This window comes from Agelaius tricolor, unplaced genomic scaffold, assembly GCF_023055355.1.
Source record: "Agelaius tricolor isolate 1412-34295 unplaced genomic scaffold, bAgeTri1.0.p SCAF_22, whole genome shotgun sequence".
Classification (NCBI taxonomy): Eukaryota; Metazoa; Chordata; class Aves; order Passeriformes; family Icteridae; genus Agelaius; species Agelaius tricolor.
Genome location: NW_027269282.1, coordinates 6,240,422 through 6,265,225, shown reverse-complemented (window position 1 = coordinate 6,265,225; position 24,804 = coordinate 6,240,422). Strand labels below are relative to the sequence as shown.

The window sequence follows — 24,804 nt, the reverse complement described above, 5'->3', positions numbered from 1 at the left end:
TTGTGCTTATAACTTTGATCTTGATTGTCAAAGGTATCAATTCCATCACATGGGGAGAAAGACAACTTTTTCAGATACACACAACAGTACTCCTGGTCATTTTATTTTAACCACTTAACATGAGACATGAAAACATTCTTTCCTCCTCTGATCCCATTAGAAGTATCAAGATAAGGAATAAATATCTAGAATGTGGTCTGCTAGTATTATCTCTTAGCATTTCTGAAAATTATAAAAGGAAAAGACAGTTATAATAAAATGCAAAGCTAACTGATTTTCTGAACTTTCACTTTGACAGTTTCAGAAAATAAACTCTTACAGCTCCAGAAGCTATTCCTACTCAAGTCAGCAGGAGGCTTGTTTTGTGTTTCACTAAGAGGAGGACTGTTCTCTACCTCCATATATTCATAAACATAAATGGATGCACACACGTTTAGCTTAGGTGAGAATAATGAGAATAATTCAAATATATGCATTATTCCCACAGTGTAGGAGCTTTGCTGTTCACTTTTCAAGAGAAAGGGGTAGTTTATATATTTTACAGCATTTCTCCCTTTTCACTAGAATTAAAATAGGTTTCGTATATATTGGCCACTTCTTTGAGCTCTTTTTAGAGGAGAAAATAAGCCTTGACAGAACACTGAAACAATACTAATGGCAAAAGCTAAGATTCAATTTAGGGCCCCAAATCTAGACAGAGAGAGCATTCCTTTTTGCTCCACAGGATAAAATCTGCAATTCATTCCCATGATATGTGTGATTTTAAGCCTGAAGCTCACCTCCTGAGCTGTCTTGCAGTGTGATGTGAGCTCCCACAGCTGCAGGGAGCCTCTCAAAGGTTACAAAGACCCCGAGCAGGACCTGTGAGATCTTACATTTTGATTTCCCCCTTGCCACAAGGAGAGACAGAAATGTGTGAGAGGGGCAAACCACCGGAGGAGGATGAACGACATCTCCAGCACAGTTTGTATTACCCGGGGCATGAAAACTGACAGGCGCTAAGGCTAAGTCATGGAGCAGAGAGCTGGGGAACATCCTCAGGGATGCTCCGGGAAACCAAGAGAGCTCACAGAACGCAGGCAGAGTTAGTAAAGTTCTCACTATGACCACAGGCGACAGATATAAATACACAGCACAGATGGGAACAGATTTAGAAGAGAGGCTTTACAGAACGTGTTTTTCTAGCCAGTACCACGGAGAGGATGATTAAAGGAGTTCTTTTGCCTTGCCCTTCTCTCCTGGTGCTCCCAGGAGTGACAATTCTTGTAGTTCAAGTGCCGTTTTAACAGCGGCTCACGGGGCCGGCCCTGCCCGGCCTCGCAGGCAGCGGCACCTCCAGGCAAAGCCCACACGGGGAGAGCCCCCGGCCCCGCCCGGGCCGCGCCACCCACCTCCGCCGAGCTCGGGCACCGTCAGGTCCCGCTCGCGGCTGTCCATTTTCTTCAGGTACTGGTAGACCAGGTTCTCCTTCTCCTGGGCCGTGTCGGCGTCGAGCAGCGCGTACTCGAGCTGTGTCTGGGCGGGCAGGAGCCCCGCCAGCCCGCCCGCCGCCATCGCCTCACCCGGGCGCTGTTTACCGGCCTGGCGCTTCACCGCCGCACATTCGGCACCGCCCGCGGCGCCAGCGCGGAAAACCGCGACTCAAGAAGAAAATAAAGCACAAAGTACAGACACGCAATAACTCGTCTGTCTTAAAGCCGGAACTCCTCACGTATTCCGTGTTTTTACGTATCCTTGGTTTCCACAGCAGCACATTCCCAGAAGAAGCCCACGGTGGAGATTCCCGCGCAGCAGATTCAACACAGCCCGTGTTTCCCGCCCGGCTGCTTTACCGTTTTTAAGATGTAAAAATTGAGCAGCACCGGAAAAAGTCGAAACCGGGCTCCATTAATTTAAACGGGGGGATCTGGGGCTTTTTGCGGGGCTTAGTATGGGAGAAGGGGAGAAATTGAGCGACAGCCGTGGTGACGAACCTGCGGAAGCGAATGCGCGGCCACGGCGGGAAACGGCCGAGGAGGCGCCACCCGCGGGACCGGCGGGACGCGGGACATCCCAGGGTATATCCCGGGATATTTGGGAGCACCGGCACATCCCGGGATATTCGGGAGCACCGGGACATCCCACGGAACATCCCGGGTATTCGAGAGCACCGGGACGTCCCTGGGAGCATCCCGGGACATTTGGGAGCACCGGGACATCCCTGAGGGCATCCCGGGCTCTCGGAGGTACTGGGACACACCGTGGAGCAGCACCGGGACCCTCAGGAGGAGCATCACAGGGCACTCCCGGGGGACACTCCGGAGGAGCATCCCGGGACACCCCGACCATGATCCCATAGCTGAATTCTTCCTCGTTTTGTTTTAATTTTTTTCTTGCTCGGGCAGGAATCTTTAAAATCTTCCTGCCCCCGCCGAGGCCGGGTGGAGCTGACGATGCTGGGGAAAAGCTGAAAGAAATGGCTCAACCTGGAAGGATTTGCAAAGCCGGGCCCTGTGTAACAGGAGGAATTGCAAATCTACGAAGAGAGGCTCATTGAATTATTTTTGGGATAGGATCCACCATGCTCCTGTCCCATCAGGGACTGCTGGTTGGTTTGTGGGCCAGTGTTGCTTTTTTAACATGGACTTCTGGAGCTTTTCCTCAGATAGTGAAGAGTGGAGGGAAGAGAAAATATACTAGCGAGAGGAAAGTCAGGTTTGTGAACCATTGCTTAAAAGAAAGGGGAATATTTAATGTGTTGACATGTCTGAAGATGCTTTATTGGAAGAGGACATTTGGGAGTACAAATCCATTAGGAAGCGAAAGCATCAGAGCAACTCACAGAGCATCTCCACCCCTGTGCAGGATGTAAGTGTTGGCAAGGGCAGGCCAAAAAGAAAGAGAAATGGAAAAAAGAAATTGACAGGAAAAACTGGTACACCTCAGAAAGCCAAGCAGAGCTCACGGGCTGGTCAGGATGTGGATGAATGTAAAGAAGACGGCAGTGTGCACTCCCAGGATAGTGTGGGCAGCCTGGCAGAACAGAGCTCACAAAGTGCAAAGCCCGTTCACGATGGATTCTGTCCCAGCTGCCAGATGCCCTTCTCTTTGCTGCTGGTCCAGACACCTCAGTGGCATGTCTATGAATGTTTGGAAACTCCAGGATCCGTTGAAAAAGGTATGAATAGAATAATAAAAAAGCCTTCAGAGAAAACTTACAGACTTCTCATGAAATGTTGCTGTAAACCTCATTTTTATTCAGCTCAAAATCTGAAATGGTAGTTAGTGTGGTTTTTATCATGTTTTATTATGTTGTTGCTGATCAGTTCTATTTTTATACGAAATTTTTGCTTCTTTGTGAAAAACGTGGAAATCTGACATGAAAATAAAATTTCCGAATCTAATCTCTGAGAAAGTTTCATGGCTGTTTATCAAGTTTTAGTATTTCATTCAACAAACTGAAGGAGTATATTTAAAGTAATGAAACCTGTTACAATGACAGTGTCAGAAAAGAACCTTCATGCACTAGAGTGCTACCTTTGACATGAAGTTTCTATCTCCTTGGGTATAGATTTTATTATCTTGTATTCATGTTGATACGTGATTTGTTCAGGTGTCTATGGACATTTGGAAGCTGAAATGTGCCAATTTACTTGAAATGTTAACTTGTGGCCCACTATGGTTTAGAAATTTTATATAGAAATAGAGACTAACATTCCTGTATCATAAGACAACTGTTTTCTTTTGAGCTCTGTACAAGAAGAGTAAAACTGACACTTTCCAAATTCTAGTTTCACGGGGAAATACTATAGCTAAACAGATTCAGGTATCCAATTTATGTCCTTAATATACCTCATAACTTTTGTAAAATAGAAAGCATACAGTAACATAAGTAAAGGCTGTTTTAGGTAATGCAATCAACTTTTTATATTTTGATAACTTTCCTCGAGTTTCTCTTTGGAACAATAACATGTAAGTCCTTTCATGCTGATTTTGGCAGTGCTTTTAATTTAAGGCAGGTGTTTTAACACCTCATTTCTGTCTTACTCCCATAATTAACAGGTGCAAAATCCTTCTGGTGGGTTTATGCATTCACTTTAAAAGCCTGAAAAGTTAGGCTGGCAGGTTGTTACTGGGAAAGGCATAGGAAAGTGCTATGGATTTTCTTCCCTAGCATCTCAACACTGAATGTTTTCTTCATAGGTAAATGCACAACTTTTTTTCTTTATTTTCCTAGTGTGTAATATCAGACAGTTTAAAATGGACTTTGAGGTTAATTCAGAATTGAGATAGGTTTATTTGTTTGTTACTTATATTTGTAGTGTACTGGCTGTTTCTGGCACTACTTCTCTGAGCTTGTTGCTTGACTGTGAGACAATTCTAAATCAGAAGCCGTGTGATTACAGGAGCACAGCATTGAAACAGGGTCAAGTATTCTTTTTCATGGGCTGTAAAATTCAGTCATAGTGCTGTGTTTGGTTTCAGGATGGAAGCTTCTCATTGCTCAGCTCAGAGCAAGAGGCCTTGGTGGCTTGAAAATTACTTTTTATTTGTGCCTTCTATCCTCCAGCAGCTGTATTTATAAGAAAAAGCTCCTAAATGTTGTGTCACATGAGATTTTGATTTTAACCATGCCAACTATACTTGCCAAGGTGTTACCATTGCTCCTTTGTTTGACTCTTTCCACAGAGTGTCCTGATGGTCTGCAGTGCACCTCCACCATCCCATCCCACTACAAGCGTTACAGCCATTTTCTGCTTGCAGCAAACAGGGCAGGGGAGTACCTTGAAAACCCTTTGGGAACCACTGTGGACATGAAGGTGACATGTGCTCCTGCTGCAAAGCCCAGCTGCTCCCCAAGTTATGCAGAGGAAACCTCAGGGAATGAGAAACCCTCTACTGAAATAAAGCACGCCCCAAATGATGACTGTGCATCAATGGTATGGAATTCACCACAAATGAAGTCTCTAAATACAATTAGTGGAAGCACTTCCTTTTTTGCAGGTCTTGAAAAAACTCAGCAGACACTTCAGCTTCCAGAGACAGCAGATAATCATTGTAAATTTGAATTTTTTGATTTTGCATCCTCTCAAGAAAGTGAGACAGGAAAACATCTGTGTGTAGAGAAAGATGCAAGTCAGCCAAGTCTGCTACAGTCAGGAGTGGATTTCAATGACTATGGAATTTCTTACTCACCACTAAGTACATTTGAGGAAAGTGAAGAGGAAGAGGAGGAAAAAGTAAAAGTATCACAGAATAAATTATTCGAAGTGCAAAACTCAGAAGAAGACTCCAATTCTGTGGCATTTAAAACATTTGATGGACTTCTCTTACAGAGGAAGCCTCAGTATGAGCATGCAAAAATGGAAAATTTCATAACTAAAAAACCCCTCTGTGGGGAAGAAAATACACTGAACCATCTAGATCCTCAGCAAGGGGTGGTAGCCAGTGGATCCTCTTCTGCTTGTAGTGACAGGGAGGCTGAACAGCCAGAATTGATTTCCTCTGCTGCAAAAGCAGGAGCCACAGAGCCAGAAGATGCTGGTGCTTGTGCTCTGGGTTCTGCATATGTGGGTTTTACTGGGACATCATCACTGCTAGACAGAGAAGATGGTGGCTCTCTTCTGACACAGAAGTGTAATGTTTTGAGGGAGCCAAGTAACATTTTAACTGGTACACATAAAAAGACTGCCAGTGCAATTGATAAAACAGCTCACCAGGAGAGTTTGCAGACAGCAGGGGAGAAAAAAGGAAATCTTAGTACGGCTGCTGTGTGCTTTCCCAGCCCCATCTCTTCTAAATCAATGCCATCTCTTTCATCAGCATCTGTGAACAGTAAGTCCAGTCCTGCCAAAGAACTTAAACAAATGGACATTGGTGTTTTCTTTGGGTTAAAACCCAAAGCAAAGGAGGAAAGCAAAGGAGAGGCGTGTTTGAAGGAGAAAAAGCAGATACCAGCTTCAGTATCTCCTAATGGAAAGAGGCCCAGACAGCAAAAAAGGAAGGCTGAGGGGTCTGTGGGAGATGTGGAAGCGGTTACAGAAAGTTCAGGTAAAAATGAAGCCATTGCAGATGTACCTTCTGGTGGCCAACGAAGGTGGAGAAAAAAATTTAAAGAATTACCTACTACAGGTGAAGGAGCAAGAAAAAAACAGTGCCCCTTCTACAAGAAAATACCAGGTGAGAGGTAACTTGGTTTTTCATAGAGGTTAATTTATTTTTGCTGGAGTGTTGTGTTTTTGTCCTAATTTTAGACTTCAGTATTTTTACTCCTGAAAACTGCTTTCCATAATGTGTCTTATTTGCTTAATTGGTTGCCATCTGTGTAAGAGGGCAGCTGAACAACATATGGGAGGCCTTTGAAAGTATTTGTTTGTGAAAATTTTATTTTAGTTTGTGAAAATCTCTTTTTGCCACTGTTGACTGATACACAAAACACATGAATCTTTAAATGGCTCCTTCAGTTGTATGCAGAATAACTATTACCTTTTAACTGGAAAGAAAGGAAAAAACAAATCAATATCTGATTAGAAATTGGTTTTGAACTTCGCATGTTTACTGGCTGGATTCTCTTCCCTCTTTGCTGTAGGAACTGGTTTTACAGTTGATGCCTTTCAGTATGGGGAAATTGAAGGCTGCACAGCTTATTTCCTTACTCATTTTCACTCTGACCACTACAGTGGACTAACAAAAAACTTCAGGTTTCCAATCTACTGTAATAAGGTAAGGCTTTTCAAGATTACTAGATACCATTATATCCATATGCTTTTGTACTTTTATGTCCATCACTTCTGTACTGATGGAAGTAAATAGAAGATCAGTGGTTGGGGCCCTTTATTGGGTTAGTGGACATGTACAGGGGAGAGTCCATTTTGTTTGTGTGAAGTCCTTACCTTGATTTGACTGATCAAGAGCATTAGTGAAACTTCCCTCCCTTGATACCATGAAAAAAAATCAGGTTTAAAAAGGATCTGTGGAGGTCACATAGACCAATTTCCTGCACAGTGGAACCTTCAAAGTTAGATCAGACTGCAGGGAGTCTTTTGTCAGTCAAATTTTGAACATTGGCCAGAATTTACTATGTCTCCTTGCAACCTGTTGCAGTGCTTACCTTTTCTAGTTTTTTTCCCCCCCTAATAATACATTTGAAATATCTGGTTTTGCAACTTGCCATTGTAGCTTTTTTTTTGTATGTGTGCATCATGAAGAATCTGGCTCCATTTTCTCTAAACTGTTTCAGTGATGGAAGTCTGAAATAGATTCTGCATGAGTCACCTCTTTTCCACATTAAGCAAGTAGAATTATTTCAGACTCATTATTTGTGTCCTGTACTTTGGGCTGCTGAATGGCCACGACTGCCATTAGCTGTTGTAGGTCCAACCAGCTGTTACCTGGAAACTTCTTCACTTGTTTAAAGAAGGTTTTACCCACCTCTTTCTCTTGACTTGATAGTGTGCAACAGATCTTCTTCCCCCTTATTTGCCTCCTCTCTGATTCCAATCCACAGCCTGTTGACAGGCTTTTAAAAGTTTGCTACCTGAAGACAGCTTTTCTCAGTTTGCTTTTTCAGAAGTGAAATGCTGCTGAAGGGCTTGGCTACACCCAGAGCCTTATAGTTGCTCTCCAAGCCAGTCTGGCTTTGAGAGCTTTTGTTTCCATATTGAACAATGATTTTTTCAGACTTTGTTCCTGTTTTAAATCCTGTCTGTGTTGCAGATAACTGGCAATCTGGTGAAGAGCAAGCTCCGAGTGCAGGAGCAGTATGTCCACGTGCTGCCCATGGACACGCCCTGTGTGGTCAATGGGATCAAAGTGCTGTTGCTTGATGCCAATCAGTAGGTATCACTGCATTTCTTACAGGTGGAGAATTTCTTACAGGTAGTTAGCTTTTAAATAGGTGAGTTATCTTCAAAAATGAAATAGGGTTTTTTAGAATTTAATTTAACTTTTTTTTGTGTACGTTGTGTTAACCACGTGTTGCTCTGTAATTTTTGTTTGAGAGGTGAATGATTTTCTAGTGGTCTGAACACTTCCTGGTTTTTGGTGTCTAGTTGGGAACCTAGTAGATTTGATTATCAGATACATTAGGTTTCTGTAGCTTGAACTGATGATAGGGAAATCCTCAGCTAAAGAAAAATGTGGTACTTTGGATCCTGTGAGAGACACAACCTAGCTAACATTTTGAAAATTGGACTTTGAAGAAAAGCCTGTTGAAATCTGGACAAGATTTCTATTGAATTTGGTGATAAAGGGTGAGATTTTGTCTGTTAGACGGGCACTGTGTGGAAATGCTGGATTTAAAGTTCAGCAGCACCTGACTTCCAGTCCTGTGCTCTTGTTCTGCCTCTTGGTACATTTTTTTGGCCATGGGCTAGAGGAAGACTCCCTTCCCTGCAGTACATTTATTGAAATGCAGGACTGTGTCACAGCTGGTTTGAACATTGCTTAGTGTAAGATTTGTTTATACTTGGAGAGATAAAACTCCATTAAGGCCTCTGAGAACCATCTCTAGGAATGAAGGAAGCCTTGCTGCTTATGTAATTTGTATTCTTCTCATTTTTCCTGTTTGTCCTCTGATTCCCTGCTCCAATTTAAAAGCTGTGCATACCTTAGCTACAAAGTTCAGCTTCTTGAAGAGTTCACTAATTCTGTCCTTTTCACTTTGTTTCAGGCCAGTTTTTCTTTTTTTGAGATTTCATTTACCCTTTGCAGGTGACTGATATCTAAAATAGTCCCACTCAGGTTTTCCAGTCTTGCCCTTCAGAAAGCTTTGGCGAGCAGCTGCAGAAGGCACAATGGAATCACTGTCAGCAGTAAGGGAGTTGTGTTTGTAACCAGGGACTTCTGGATCTAGAACAACATTTAAAATCTGCAAATAGAATTTAACAGAAAGTGCTCCAGTAAGTCCTGCAGGAAGGAAGATGAATCTGCAGCAATACAATTCTGTTTGTCTTGAGCAAGATTGCTGCTTTTCTTTGGTGTGCTGTTTCCTCTTTGAACCAAATAATAGCATGATTGCAGCTTAGGCAGGATCTGTGCCATGCCTGGAAGGTGGGGCATCCCAAAAAGGCAGTTGATATTTGATTGCTTTACTGTTGATGTGGATTTTTTGTTTCTTCTTTCCATCTCAGGTGAGAACTCAAGTTTGTGTGTGGCCATAGGGTTAGCTGCAGAATTCCTTTAGAAATCAGGAATTCCTAGCTGAATTAGTCTGTATAGCAGCTATGATCTAAAATGCTATTCTGCATATGTTTCTACTGCTGAAGTGTGGTCTATCTCTTAAAGTAGTTTATCAGTATAGAGAGTTGACATAATTTGTGTTGGGCTTTTTTGTTTGTTTGTTTCAGTTGTCCAGGTGCAGCAATGATCCTCTTCTACCTGCCAAGTGGGGCTGTTATTCTGCACACAGGGGACTTCAGAGCAGACCCTTCCATGGAGCGCTACCCTGCTCTGATGGGCCAGAAAATCCACACCCTTTACCTTGATACCACGTGAGTTGGCTGGAAATTGATTTTTTTTGTTGTTGTTTTTGTTCTTAGTCTTTTCAGTTTAGTAAGGCTTTGAACCAAATAAATGTAATTTTAAATTACATTGCTGTGATAAGACTTTTTAGCTCTATTTAGTGTTGAATAAAAGCAGAGATTTATTAAAAGTACGTGTATGTGTAGCTTGTTCACTGGTTATGCTGTTACATTAGAGAATAAAAGTGGAAAGTGGTGGAAAAGATGCTGAAGTATTTGCTCAGGTCACCATATTATTTATAAGTGGTATTAAATTTAGGGTGTCAAAACTCATACATTAAGTGTTCAGGTTTATGGAACACTAGTTTTCAGTGGATTCAACTCCATTATAAAAAGAAGTGTGAAGGAATTCAAAGGTGAAAGAATGCCAAAAGGCTGAATCAGTTTTGGGAGTTTTCATTAGACCTTCCTCTGATTCATTTATATAAAATTGGTTTTGTGTGAATGATGACTAATGCCCAGCTGCAGACTTTCATTTCTGTTCCATATGTTTCTGTGAATGAGTAATGACTTACATTATGGTTTGTGTGTATGACAAAAAATAGATATAAGGATATAATCAGGATGTGACAGAAATATCAATCTTGCAAGAGCACTTGGTATTCATGGAGAAGAAAATGTAGAATTCAGTACCAGACAGTGAATAGTTGTAGAGAAAACAATGATATATGCTCAGTGTGATTTTTGTTGCAACAATTTCTGGGCACCTCAGTGTTTCTAATAGACTGCTATTATATAGAAGAGTAATGTCTTTTTCACTTCCTGAGTACATGGAGTTTTGAGGGCCTTCGTGGCAATTCCAGATGTCTTTTATCTTTTGTAACAAAGTGATCTATTTTGTTTCCCTGCCCCAGATACTGTAGCCCTGAGTACACTTTTCCTGCACAACAAGAGGTTATCCAGTTTGCTGTCAACATTGCCTTTGAGACAGTGACCTTAAACCCACGAACTCTAGTTGTCTGTGGCACCTACTCCATTGGAAAAGAAAAAGTTTTCTTAGGTATGTAAAAGAAGTGTATTGGATCAAAGAACTAATTTAATGTCTAATTTAGTGTTACAAAATGGCTTTCTTGAAGACATAAAAGGTTGTTTAGTCAGAATGTTCAGATATAGTGTAAAGAAATTAAATGTATTTAATAATCCTCCTGCTATTTTTTAAGTTTTCTAATCAATAAGCTTTAACTTTCTGAAAGAAATCGTGTTCTACCACGTTTACAACCTTCCCCCCACACTGAAGATACATGTGGCCAGTTTATATACTAACTGTAAGAACCTCTTTAATTGACTGTGGTGAGAAAATTGCTAAGAGCAATTAAAAAATAAATAAGTGAGGTCTTTATGACATTCTTGTTGTTAATAATTTCAAAAAACAGCAAAGGTATGTTATTCTTAGAGTAGACTTCTATTTTGAGCTTTTCCTTCCAGTTTATATTATATATCTTTTCTGACTAAGTGAAGATCTTGTGTGCTATGCTTCAGTCAGTTACAGCACCAGGAACCAGCATGATTGCCCAAATGTCTGCTTCAGAGCAGGCAGATGTGCACCATTTGTGCATATTTAAAATCATCAATACAAGACCTACTCTCACTGAAATTTAGTCTGTCTTCAGTGTGGGCTGTTTGTCACATATTCCAAAAACTGCACATTTCTGGCATCTTTGGAATAAATACCAGTTCACCTCAGTAACACTCTACCAAAGAAATGTGACTTAGAATTTATCAAGGTACTTTTCCTTCTTTTTCCAATTGTTATACAAAATTCTGCTGCTAAAATGTATGGGACAAAGGTTTTTAACACTCATTATAGGATTCTCTTCCTAATGTAAGGGTACAAAACACTATATCCTGTTGAATATGGATTTCTTTTCTAATAGTAAAACTTACCTTGTACAACAATCAGGACTATGTCCAAAACAAGCCAAAAAAGAACTCTTATAATTTTCTCTATCTGATTTCTTCCTAATGAATCCTAAAGCAATTGCTGAAGTTCTGGGCTCAAAGGCAAGTATGTCCCGTGACAAATACAAAACCCTGCAGTGCTTGGAGTCAGCAGCTGTCAATTCCCTCATCAGTGTGGACTGGAAGGGTACTTTGCTTCATGTTCTTCCCATGATGCAAATTAATTTTAAGGTAAGTTCAGAAAATGGACTATTGATGAACGTGCCAGTAAAATTCTCTTGGCTCTTCCCAGCCACTGCTGTGTTTGGTGCTTTTTAACCTCTTGTCAGATCATATTTATTTAGTGGGGCTTTGACATGTAGCAATACATTGAAAATGAAATGCAATTAAACATTAATAACTTATCCAAACATGATGTGGTACTTGTTCAAGATAAGGTGAGGCTTGTTCAAAGACCTGCTCTTTGCAGGCCTTTTTGAAGTAGGTTTATGTAATGACTGCCTGATCTGTCCTCTTAGCAATTAATATATTGTGACATGGAGTTCCTGTTTTCAGCCTGTCTTTTACCTGGTCCAGTGTAGGAAAAGTCTAAAAGGATTTTCTGCCTATGAGCCTCTGTTTTGAGGCAGCCTATGAACATGGCCAACTACCAGTTCTCTAATATTTGTCAAAAAAGCAAGTAAACCAGTTCTCTAATATTTGTCAAAAAAGCAAGTAAACCAGTTAATTTTAAAGCATGATTTCATCTAAGTTGATTTCAAATGCACATTTGGTTGAGATTTGAGACACTGAGTTTTTGTTGTTGAGCATTTTTTCTGGGAATTTCTTTGTTTGGAAAGATGACTTATTCCCAGGTTATTCTAAATAGACAAAATACTGAAGGGCAGTAAGGTAAAGCAGCAGGCTCTAGATTAAAGTAACCAGGAAGAAAGGAAAAAAAACCAAAAAACCAGTGGCTGTTTATGCCTTACAGGCTTGGATTAATTTTCCTGTTTTGCTTCAGGCCTGCTGTGCCATCTCAAGCAAATCCTTCAGACCAAGATGGTATTTAGCTGCAGGACAAGTGGAGGTCAGAGTTGACCTAAAAAGGAGTAAAAAAGGCTATATGGTTTGGATGGAGCTGCAGGAGATGGAACTTAGTATCTTAATGCTTTAACTTTGTTCCATGATGTTTTCAGTGGTGGAGCAGAAAATGAGTAATGGAAATATGTATGGATTTATTTTTAGTGTGTTGTGCTGTCTTAAACAGGAATTGATTTGAGTTTCTTCTGCAGACTTCTGGGTTGCTAAGTCACCTGTCCCAGCATGCATGGACACTGACAGAACTGGACTTTCAGGAGGTGGAGGGGAAATCCTCAAGGGCAGCTTTACTCCCCAGAGGGAGGCAGTTGTGTCAGGCAGGGTCTCACCTCTGAGATCAGCAGCCTCTAGACCAATCTCCAGTGTGACAAAAGCCATGCTTGGACCCTGAAAAGGAATTTTAAATGCTTAAAGATTAAGCATTCATATGATCATCATATGTTCATATGATCATTTATCTTACTTTTGGATTTGGTATATATTAAGAAAATATAAAAAAAACCCAAACAAACCCAGAGATGTGGTACTTCACTGCAGTATTTGGTTTTACCCCAGTAAAATGCAGGGATTGCTCTATGTACTGACAAATGGCTGTTCTTGAATAAGCCAGATGAGTTTAAGTGGTGTTAGGGCTAGTGGTAAATTAAATATTTAATCATGCTTGAGTCTTTTCCTATCCTATGGAATCTGTTTGTGTACACTGCTGACTTTAGTGGCACTCTGAATATCAGGCTGTCATGGTGATTGAAGGAGGTTGGTGTAGCAGTGAAATACATTTTCCATTCAAAAGGGTGAAGGTTTAGAACAGTGTTGGCTAAAGCAATAAACGAAGAAATTGGAATGTGTATTTAAAATGGACTTGTTATGAGCAAACACAGCAGTCATTTGTTTTGGGGAAAGAGGCCATCTTTTCCAAAATGCATGCATGGTTCTTTTGCAACAAACAATTTTTTTTGTAACTCAAAAATTGAGGCTTTTGCCTAACTTGACTATGTGGTGGAAACTTTCCAGGGAACTGACTTTTGTGGGTCTGTGAATCTTTCATGTTGTTTAACTCAGCAAGGTCTTGTACTGGCATTGAGGTGAGACTTTCAGAAGTGAAAGTGATTAAAATGCACAAATAATTTTTTATAAGCTTGAAATTGCATCCTTAATGTGACTGTTGCACACTTGATTCATAACAAAACTCAAAAGCAGATTAGCATTGTTAATATAATAATCATTGCATTTGAAGTACTATATTTAGATTTCATTAGAGCAGGGGAGAAAATTTGTGAGTAATTACCTTAATCTATGTTAATACTCCCAAAATGGAGGGTGAAGGAGAATTAGACTGCTACAGTTATACCTTTAATCAAATGAGGACTGAACATTCACAGTGTGTTGAAAGTCACAGCAGTGAGCCATAATTCTTGTTGCTGAATGAAGTGTCTTCTGTGGTAGGGTTTTTAAAAATTATTTTGTGTACCTGGGTTGATGGATTCTAAATGTTGCTATTGGACATTGTACTGAAGGTTTTGTTAAATGTGGCAGCTTTCTGCTGCCCTGTTTTAGAGTTCTCAAGTGTCTGACAGGTTAGATAATTTTCTATCACAGCCCATCTATCTCCCTCTACCCTCCTTTTTAATCAGCCTTTATTTTGTATTCCTCTCTCTCCTGCTAATATAAAGTTTGATTTTCAGTTCTGTAACCCTGTAGGGCTTTCAGATTAGGAATTTGCCTGTAAGATTTTATACAGGACACATCAAATTGATTTTCTGTTTTTAACTTGAAGCAATACTGACTTCACTTTATGCAGGCATAGGATTGTACATACTTGGAAATTTTTTCAAGGTAATTTCCTTTTTAGAGTGAGAAGATGAGAGGTGGTTTCCTTCCTGTCTTGGAGAGGTGGTAAAACATGGTTTAGTGCTCAGAGCAATACTTAGCTCGTGCACTGGCTTAAGTTTTTTGGGGTAGGTTAATTAACTCTGGTTACTTGTGGGCATAAGCAGGTGTCAAAACCTCTGTGATGATTTTGCACTGAAGCAGCATTTCACCATCTTCCATCTCCACTCAGCTGCTGACCTCTGGTTTAGAGGAGGAAATGAACAATTTGTGGAGCAAGGTTTATAAGAAAGTGTGATTATTCCTTATGTGTTCTGATCTGTAATGCAAAGCTGTTCATATGTTCCTAATTCAGATGAAGAAATTGAGATCCTAAGGGACCAGTTCTTTTGCAAATGTCAGTATTTGTCATTAATAATTGCAAGGTAGGTGCTCATTAAAATTAAAAAATGCCAGCGCATGAAAAGAAAATGTAGTCTGAATCTTCTCCATCATGAAATGGCAAATCTTTAGTCTAATTAGCTATTTAATGGGATTAAGTATATGCTATTTTTTTTTTTCCCCACAGAGCTTGCAAGATCACTTGAATAAGTTTTCTGAGAATTTTGATCAAATTCTGGCTTTCAAACCTACGGGGTGGACCTACTCTGATTCATGCCTTTCTCTGGAGGATATCAAGCCTCAGACAAGAGGAAAAATCACTATATATGGTATAAGAGTGGCAAAGATTCAGTACATTTGGCTTTGTGTGGATGCTTTTCCTATTTTTATTCTGGAAACTCCTACTGAATTTGTAACTGCTGCTTTTTCTGGTAACTCATTGAGAAACAACAGATCTCTTCAGGAGAGATCTGTGAAATGAGTAATCAAGAACAACTTAAATGCAGATTTTTACATACATTTTGCACCTGTCCTTGTTATGCAAATAAAAAGTTTCACCTGATATGGGTAGAGACTTCAGGGATGGAGTCTTGGCCTGAGTGATGCTGGTGGCAGTGTAGTTCCAGAGCCAAGATTTCATTCTGTGTCTTGTTTCTGAGAGAGTGTCTTCCTCTCAGTTCTTATTGGTGGGTGGAGCTAAAACCCTTAACATTCCTTTAACCAGGTCACTGATGTTGCTTAGCTTGTACTGATGAATGACTTGGTGACTTAATGCAAGGTAATTTTCCTAGAAGGGAAAATTGGAGGGAGGAGGGAGGGAGGTGTTTTACCTTAGCTATAAACTTTGGATCCCAAATAGGAATTGAAAAAAACCCTTTTATCTAAAGTATTTCTTAGCTGGAAGGCTTGGAGGAAGCTCAGTGGCCTGACAGATGGCTGTGATTTGTTTTCATTTCAGGGATTCCTTACAGTGAGCACAGCAGTTACCTGGAAATGAAGCGTTTTGTTCAGTGGTTGAAGCCACAGAAAATCATCCCCACTGTCAATGTTGGTGACTGGAGAGACAGAAGCTTGATGGAAATGCATTTTAGAGACTGGATGACCGAGGGCAATAGGCAAAAATAAATATGAAGAAGAATGTATGTTGCAAAGGAAGTAGGCTGGAATGGGAATTGAGTTCCTGAGTTTTATTTATCTCCCTTTTCCATTAAGCTTTCTTTAGGGAGGACTAAACTGCCATTCTTTGAAGAAAGATAAATTTAGGAAAAGAAAAAAAGGCACCTTGCTTTCTTGTGTATCTACTACTTTTTTCTTCCCCATAACATACCATTTTTGCAAGTTCATATTTTAGGTTATTTGTCTTACTCCCTTTCCCCTGTTCTTAATTTTCCTCAGGTTGTGGAGATGCTCAGATGTGTAATGCTGGGGATTCAACAGTCTCCAGGATAATTTCTGAAAATAAGTTATTGTAATAAATGAGACAATATTGAGCTTATGTCACATGCTGTCTACTCAGGCCTCAGAGAAGCTCATTTCATGAGGCAGAACTGACTATTGTGATTTAAATATTGTTAAAAAAACTTACCTTATGAGAGAGTATTGACGTGGGCTCCTGCAGCATATGTACTTCAGACAATTGTTTACAAAAGACACTTCTACATTCTGCTCAAGGTTTTTTGCTCTTTTTTTTAGTGATCTTTTTTAAAATAAAGAATATATCTTATGCCTATGTGTTCTTTCTGAGCAAAAAGCATTTCCTTTCAGAGCCAGAGTTGCTAACCTGAGCAACCTGTCTGCACTGTCCTTGGTGAATGTGCTGTGTATGTTGCTTGTCTGAAGTTGCTCCTGTGTCCTCTGCAGTGCCAGTTCTCAGCAGGTGTTCAGAGCACAGGAGTGGTTCCTCACCCTGGAATCTCCATTGGGGTTTGCAGGGTTGTTTGTATACAGGTTGTATATAAACACTGGGGTTTGCAGGTTGTTTATATACAGGTTTGTCACCTGAACTCTGGAAAAACAAGAAAGGCAAATACTAGCACTGGCAGCAGAAAGGTAAATTTCACTCTGCATTTTTTGCCCTAATTCCTACCAGATTATCCAGTGCTGCTTTTTTTTGCATCTGCCTGGTGTTTATGTACTGAAGTGTGTGGATGCATGCAGGCACCCTAGTAAAATTTTAATCACTAAAATAAAAACTCTTCCAAAGTTCCAGGGTGGAATCACATGTAAAGAGTCATTCCCCAGCCCCTCAGAGTAGCTTGTCTGGAATCCTCAGTGCTATTTTATGTTGTAAGAACATTTTTTTTAATGATCAATGCAAGTATAAACAGATCCTTGTCTCTGAGTGACGAGCTCTGTAATGTGAAGTCACTTGTTTTATTTGTCTTGTGAGAGAAATAAGTGAGGAACTGATGGCAAAAAGATTCTTTGTACTCAAAGAATTGTGAATGAGTATTTCACTGACATAAGGCACTGTAAATACTTCAGTTTAATTCAAGCATTTAAAGGAATCTGAAGTTTTTGTTTTACATCATGCATAGTGCTAGCTGGCTGTCACTAGGACTGGTAACTGTCTTGGACTGGAGTGCTCATTCCTAGGATTCCACTCCTTTGTGGAGGTGTATGAAGAAGGATCTTTTATGGCTTTTGCAAGAACCAAACCTGAATGAATGCCTTGTACAAATCAGAGCAAATTTGGGGATCCTATTTGGCAGGCAATATTTTACCAGTTGATTGTTAAGGAATTATGCATGGGGTTTTTTTGCCTTCAGGGTCTTTTTCCTAATTTTTACACAGACTATGAGAGGCTGGAATAAGCACCCCAGAGTCAAATCTTAGTCACAATTCTAACATCTTCTTGCTTCCATAGTTGCATTTTCAAGAATGTCTGCTCCTACAGAGAATGAGTGTGTTTGTGTGGTGGGGGGGCTCCCACTGAGCTGATGCTGTTCCTGGTTCTGCATTCCCTCATTTGTGCCACAGGTAACCCTGAACCCAAAAAATTCAACTTTCAGTGCAGCCTGATGAGTGTGAGGCACCTGTTACCCCTCTGTGCCTCTTGACCTCCTGCTATCAGTTTCTAGCCTGTCACCTAGAATGAGGGGTTGGGTCTTTTTTCTTTAAAAAGCAAACTGATTTCTGAAACTAACCCCAGGAATGGTGAAACTGGCACTGGCATCTGCTGGACTGACCCTGTGAATCCTGCCCTGATATGAAGCAGGTGCTCACAGGCTCACGTTGGCCAGCAAAGCAGAAGGGCTTTAGTGCTGGAGGCTTTTCCCAGTTCCCTGCTCTGCTGTAGGTATTCCTGCCTGGGCCCACTGGGTGCTTTCATTCCTCCCTCTCTGGTTTGTATTTGCACTTCCACCAGCTGGTTTTTGTGTGTAGATGAATTCTACAGCATTTCATCCACCTTCAGGGTAGGAGATCTCCATCTTGCCTACTTATTTGGCCTCCTTTTTGTGGAAAAAACTTGTTTTCAGAATCCAAACTTGGGAATAAATGAGTTTTGTTCTCTTTATAATAAGATTAGTTCCAGGTTTAGGTTGAGTGGGAGGACATACAAACAGATGTGGAAAACTATAACTAACAAGAATTTTGTGGGAAGATGTGACCTTTTGCCTTGTCTTGGTGGTTCCAAGGGACATCTCTCTGATCTCAGCAGTTTAAATCCTTTGGGGAGAGCAGACCTGGGATAAACCAGGTTTCCATGTTATTGTACAGATGTCATTTATTAGGACTTTGAGTCTGGCTCTACTTTTCCTAATGAAGAATTGATTTTTTTTTCAGTCTTTGGGCAGTGCTGGCATTAGAGATGGACGAATTAAAGCAATTTTTATTTTGGTTGAGAGTGGGGGTTCTGACTACAGCAAAGGTGCCACCTTTTCCCAGTCAGTGGCGGGGACTTAGACCTCTGTGGAAACACTAAACCAGGGTCCCCTGGACAGGGGGGTGGAGGAGTCAGCCTGTACTGACACAAATACTGTGAGATTTCACTAAAGCAAGATGGGCTGTGAGCATCCCAGAGGCTCTTCCTGTTTGTCTGGGGCTGCCAGGCTCAGGGCAGGGGGCACAGCCAGTGACAGGGGCAGCTGCAGCACTTGCTTGATTGGCTTCCAAAGGCAGCCCCTCTGAAGGATCACTTTGTATTTCCCATCAGGACTCCTGCTCTGATTACATATCACCCCAACAGGCAGATAAATGAGCTAAAAGCAACTCTGTTGGAAAAGGGTAGCAGGAGGGGAGAGGGGAGATGAGGAGAGCAGCTCCTGCCTGTTCTGGCTCTGGCACTGGGTTTCAGGCTGGCTGTGATAAATGAAAGCACCCACAGCCTGTGGCCACCACTGGGGAGGGAGCTGGGAAGGCACATGTGAAGAATAAATTATATTGCAGAATACAAGCAGCTAAAGGGAACTTCAAGGTGCTGGTATCTCTCTAAACCTTGATGTGAAATAACAATTGATAGCAACTTGGAGTGGAGAAAGGAACTGGGATCCCATTGACACGGTTAAAGGATATTTCTCTTATTTGATCAAACCTGTCTGCTCCTATGAGCTTTGTAAAGGTTTTTAGGATAAATTGCCATTTAAGTTCTTTGGGAGGATTGTGGGAGAGTTATTTCCATGTCAGGGTAAAGATGCAGTTATTGCTTTGATATGTTTTCTGTGTCTGAATGACTTTTGTTGAGTTTTCTTTGGTAGAGGGAAAAAAAAGCTGCAGGTGAATTTTGAGAACAAGAGAATGCAGCCCAAATATTCCCATCCTCCCTTGGCTACAGAAAACCAGCTGCTTGTCATTTCAGAACCAAGACAAATAAGGCCATTACTTTTAAGGGTGGGTCACAGGCTTCTTCATGTGTTAAGGATTTATAGTGAAATGATGCAATTTGAAATTTTATTCAATAGCCACCATTCCAAACCACATGTGTTTGCAAAAACATTCAGTATTCATGTTTGTGAACCACACAGTATTAGTATATAGTGGGAATTACGACCAGCATGAATGAAATTCACAGGAAATACTGAAATTTGTCAGTACCAATATTAAAAATTGAAGATCTTGTACTTAAGTTTCACATTGTGGCACAGATTATAAATGTGCATTTGGATTGCTGAATTTAATGTTCTCCCCAGCAGTGCAGAGAAAAGCTAGGAGATTTCAGCCTCTAACAGAAATGAAGGGATAAGACAGTCTGTCAGGGCTTGCAGAGAAGGAAAACAACACAGGAGAGCTGCCTGCTGCCTGCCCACTGAATCCAACCAGCTCTCCCTGCTGTCTGCAGGCAGGAGGGTCGGTGCAGGAGCTGCAGCCCACACAGGCAGAGCCCTGCACTGCCTGGAGGCCTCTTCTCTCTCCTTTCTACTCTGGACCTTTACCCACTGTTGTACAATGGCACCTTGTTATCAAATCTCCAGCAAATACTCTGGCAGGGAAAAGGCTTTTCCACTCTGTCACATCTGCTCCGGTATCTCAGAGTAGATAGGCACTTGTTTGTGCCAGTTTCCAATAAGTTCTTATATAAACCAAGCAGTCTTAAAAACCTCTAAGCTTTCCCATTGGGGCATTTCAGATTAACTTTGTTCACCTTTTGCTTCTGTACATTGCCTTGCTTGTTAGGGATGGAGAGGAAGAAAGTTCACCACCTCAGGGAAGAAGAGACAAACAATGTCCTGGAAGAAAAGGTGACACGAGGACACAAATGCCAGCAGTGGTGACTTTGGAGTTCAGCAAGACCAGGGCTGGCTGTGGGGTTCTACATGTGCTGCCTCCTGCTGCCTCTCACCCCTCCTCCTTGTCCACCACAATCTTCCTCCCTGCAGAAGCCATGATTTCAGTGCACTCTGTTGTGAGAAGCAAAGTTGATTTTTTTCTGATCGCTCCAGTCGTTTGTCAGCTCCTGGCAGAGACCTCCCCAAATGCAGCACTGCCAGCAGCAGGATCTGACCCACTTTTCAGCTCCTGTTTCAGAGAAGAGATGGATTGGAGCATTTATCTCAGCAGGGCTTCTTCAATCAGAGAAAGGCAGGCTGGATTTCTCTTGTTACTGAGACCTTGTTATTTACTTGGCTCTCTGCCCTGCTCTCGGTCGCATCTATTGCCTGAACGAGGGAGGTAAAGCTGAAATTCTGTTCTTTGTGCTGCTACCCAGCGACCATCTGAGGAACTGAGCTCTGCAGCACAGCAGGAGCCTGGTTTTGCACTAACACCTTCATGATCACAGCCCAGCTCATTCCTTGGAGCTCACCTGTGGGGCCAGCAGCCAGGCAGGGGCAATTGGCACCCACAGAAGGGCTGGGGCATGCACTGACAGCCTGGGGGGCAGTGGGCCATGGCAGGGCTTTTATGGGCTTCCAGGGCATGACAAACATTCCCAGTAGTATGTGAAGGTTCCTGATTTTCTGCCATATAAGCCCAAAATATTCTGTATTTGACCAAGGAGTGGCCTTGAGGAGAGGGGTGCATGCAGCAGGACAGTGGTGCAGGTAGTGACAGCTCATTAGGGAATTATTAACTACCCAAACAGATCAGTGAGGTGAGGGGCAGCAGGGATGCCTCAGAACATGGAAAAAGTCAAGCTGAGGACAGCAGGGTGGGAGGCAAGCAGGGAATGGCTCTGGAGCTGCTGTCAGGGGGAGCTGGGGCTCTGCATCCCCCCTGCCCACACCAGCAGAGCCCCCACCACTCCAGCTGGAGTGACTCAGGGGAATGTTGTCATTCTGAACGTTTCTAAACCTCCTTGCTGGGCACCATTCCCTGGCAGTGTTGTGGCTTTGGCCCTCCTGGAGGAGCAGGGCAGGAACCTGCCATGAACTTCTCCAGAAAGGGTCAGTTCAAGCTGTGGGAGCAGCTGTGAGGGCTCTGAAAGGGGCTCCAATGGGCTCATTCACCCATTTTCCACACCAAACACAACCAAAGGGGCAGCTCACATCACCACGAGGTGCCACAGCCCACTGACACCTGTGTGTCACTGGTGTGGGTCCCCTCCAGGGATGGCAGCAGGGGCCACCCCGTCCTGCAGGCACAGACCCCTCCTGTCTCCTGGCTGCAGTGCCAGAACACCCCTGCACTGTCATCACCCCAGCCTTGGGACCATCTGCACTGGCAGAGCCTAAAAACACAAAGGGATGGAGAGGCCCCAGGTGAGCAGAGCCCTGGGCAGGGGATGTTTCATCCCAGTGCCAGAGAGACTGCACACATATTTACCCTGGGTTTTTTCAATGTTTTAGCTGACCTTGAGGGAAGGTGCTGCTTACAGCCACTTGTCTGATGCTGGGAAATAACCTGAAGCAGACTTTTTTTTTTTTTTTAAAAAAAAAAACACCACATATAACAAAAATGTACTTACAGCAGAGAACTCCTGTTTTACCATCTTTGACATATTTTTTTCCCTATCCACAGTCCCTCTTGCTGTTTATAGTTGTTCCTCATGACTGAGTTTTCCTTCCTCTTTGTTCTCCCCCCCAGCTACTTTTCCACTACTGGGGATTTCTCAGAAATGTTAGGCTGCCAGAATTCACTTTTATTCTTAGAAACTGGAGCACGAGGGCAATTGCTTGGAAGCAAAATGACATCTGTGAAGAATGACTTTGGACATTGAATAAAATAGAAGGGGGGCAAATTGGAGGACAGAAGGCCAGAATTCCTGTAGGGCACTTACTTTCAGGACATTTAGCATATAAATGAGATTATTTTGGCAAAAAGTTTCCTGGTGTAGAATATGTGACTGATCAGTAGATGCTGCTGAGGAGCAACTACTTGAAAACATTGGCTTCTCCTAGTTAAAAAAATTGGGCAACCCTCATCACTGATGGAGGGAGTATCCTTCCAACAGCCTTGAGGCATAAACCATGGCTTTATGCTATGTTTTACAGGCACAGACAGAAACAGAAGCAGATTTCTTGGGAAAACTTACAGAGACAGGAAATAAAAAAGGATGTAGCTCAGTGATGTCCCTACTGATGAACATCACAAACATCCAACATTTTAAAAGGAGATTAGCACCACTGATAGCTGTGATCTTAATGCTCCCACCAATGCTTCAATTTCATCCTCCACTGCTGGGTTATAAACAAAACAAATTCTCAGGCACAGATCAACTCAGGATGAAAAACTGAACATGGCCAGACACTTGCTGAGGCAAGACCAGGCCTGCTGTCACCAGAGCAGCTTGGTGCCCCCCAAAGTGCTGGTCCTGCTCTAAGATGGAGCCACCAAGGAGCTGTCAGCAGCAAGCAAAGAGCTCCTGGTCACTGAGGGTCCCCACAGTGAAGGGATGGCTTCATTTAAAGTGATTTTCCTGAATGAAAGATTTGTATCAACCTTGTCTGGCTTCTCCACTTCTTTAAGGGATGCAATCAATGAGAAGGTGGTAAGGGGCCAAAAGGAACATTCCAAATTCCAGTGGCATTTCTAGGAACTGTCTGGCATGCCCCAAGCTCCTTGCAGTGACTTGCTGGCCGGCCTGCAGGAGGGAAGTGCCTGGCTGTGGTGAGGCATGTGCATGGAAGGAGTGCTCATCCCTGGGAAACAAACCAAAGAAAGCCCTTGGAGCATCTCAGATTACCCTGTCATCTCCAGAGACCCAACCAGACAGCACATGCACTTTCCAGCCCCTGCTCTGACCAAGGGAGCACCAGCAGGGAAACACCTTTGTAAGTATCAGCGTGTCCCCTAAAGGGCCTGAAATGCTGGAGGATTCCCTGTGGCTGGGAGGATTTCCACATCCCTGCAGTGCAGCTTTCCACGAGCAGCACAGGTGATGTGAGCCAGTTCCTTGCAGGGCAGTGGGAGCATCAGCCCACATTCCCTCAGGACAGGTGCCTGGAGGGACTCAGGTGAGCCAGCTCCTGCAGGACATCAAGGGTGGCTTCTCCCCTGGCGTGGAACCAGCACAGCAGCACCTCCCCATAGCACAGGGCATGGATGAACCCACCCCATGCCTGTAACATACAGGTCTGATGGAGGCTTCTCCGGGAATTTTCTGGGAGCTAAAGCAACTCCTAGTGTAGAATGTGGTGCTGGAGATCACATTCATGGTAAGAGACAGCACAATTGCAAATGTGTCTGAAACCACTCCTTGAATTTTACTGAGTGTGTGTGAGGAAATGGCCCTCCTGAGGTCACCAGGAAATCTGGGGCAAAACACAGATGAAGCACCTGGTGTCCCCAGCTCACCACGGATGCACTCTCTCTGCAGAGGGCAGGGTATCATCACTCCCCTTTGCTGCAGCTGCTCCTCTTTGCTTCCCTTTGCAGAAATTCCTGCCACACTGAAGTATGTCTGGTTGTTATTTAGATACCCCTGTTAAATTTATAGGTATTTATTTAGATGTCCCTATTACATATACAGATATCCCTCCAATCCCCAGGCTGAAGGGACTCTAAAAGAGAATTAAACATTACACAGAGCTTGTCTCTGGCTCACTTCAGGGTGGACACTGCACAGATAACCTTCCCTGGCTGGACCCATTCTCCTGCAGGACCTCTGCTCTCTTGATCACTTTATTGCTCCAAGCCCAGCTCTCAGGAGTGTTGCCCTTGGGAGAAAAGTGGAGGTTGTGTGCCCTGGTTTGTGCTTTCTGTTCAATGGGCTTTTTTCTTAACTTCAATGACCTCACATCAATATAGAGACTTCCCTTACCTAACTTTATCTCTTTTCCAGGATTTGCTTTTCTCCTGGGCAATTTCCATCTTCCTAGATGCTGGGGTAGAAAGAGCATGAGTCAAGTTTGGGAATCCATGGGAAATATTAGCAGCCACTAATGAGTGAGAGCAGCATAGGAACCTGCCACAAATTAGCAGCCAGGGAAACAACCTAAATCTTTATTTAAGTGTAGGTTTTTTAAAATGGGCTGTTAAGTGACTCAGCTGCATATTACTGGGAAGTTACAGGTAATCTTTGCAGGACAAGGAGGGGCTGTGTTAGGAGAAAATGAGGTGTTTTGCAGCATACAATGTGTTGTAAAGTGTTAGGACATTTATTTATCATATGTGGGCAGACAACTTCACACATCCTACCAGAATTTACTGTACCAATGTAATTTCCATATTGTATCTCTGTAAGTGTTATGAATCAGCCAATATGTGACATTAATTATCTGCATTTAGCACTGTGCAAACT

At 42.4% G+C, this 24,804-nt stretch overlaps 2 protein-coding genes across 2 annotated transcripts in view; one reads left to right on the top strand and one right to left on the bottom strand.

The window, feature by feature from the left end:
- NHLRC2 (NHL repeat containing 2) overlaps nucleotides 1-1,732 on the bottom strand; it is a 30,978-nt gene extending 29,246 nt beyond the window's left edge. The window contains exon 1 of the mRNA XM_071446120.1: nucleotides 1,392-1,732. Coding sequence (XP_071302221.1) covers nucleotides 1,392-1,554 — 163 coding nt within the window. The 5' untranslated portion in view covers nucleotides 1,555-1,732. The remainder of the gene's footprint in view (nucleotides 1-1,391) is intronic.
- A 273-nt stretch (nucleotides 1,733-2,005) lies between these two features.
- On the top strand, nucleotides 2,006-16,416 carry DCLRE1A (DNA cross-link repair 1A). Its single transcript, XM_071446202.1, has 9 exons — nucleotides 2,006-3,157; nucleotides 4,669-6,159; nucleotides 6,569-6,702; nucleotides 7,696-7,814; nucleotides 9,327-9,470; nucleotides 10,355-10,500; nucleotides 11,476-11,630; nucleotides 14,875-15,016; nucleotides 15,646-16,416. The coding sequence occupies exons 1-9, from the start codon at nucleotides 2,743-2,745 to the stop codon at nucleotides 15,810-15,812; spliced, it is 2,913 nt and encodes a 970-aa protein (XP_071302303.1). The 5' UTR covers nucleotides 2,006-2,742; the 3' UTR covers nucleotides 15,813-16,416.
- Nucleotides 16,417-24,804: the final 8,388 nt, after the last annotated feature.

What these genes read in the sequence shown, in the direction of transcription:
- DCLRE1A (XM_071446202.1), top strand. Translation starts at nt 2,743, where the DNA reads ATGTCTGAAGATGCTTTATTGGAAGAGGACATTTGGGAGTACAAATCC. An exon ending in TTCCAATCTACTGTAATAAG is followed by an intron (nt 6,703 to 7,695) that starts GTAAGGCTTTTC and finishes TCTGTGTTGCAG; the next exon opens with ATAACTGGCAATCTGGTGAA. An exon ending in AAAAGAAAAAGTTTTCTTAG is followed by an intron (nt 10,501 to 11,475) that starts GTATGTAAAAGA and finishes TGAATCCTAAAG; the next exon opens with CAATTGCTGAAGTTCTGGGC.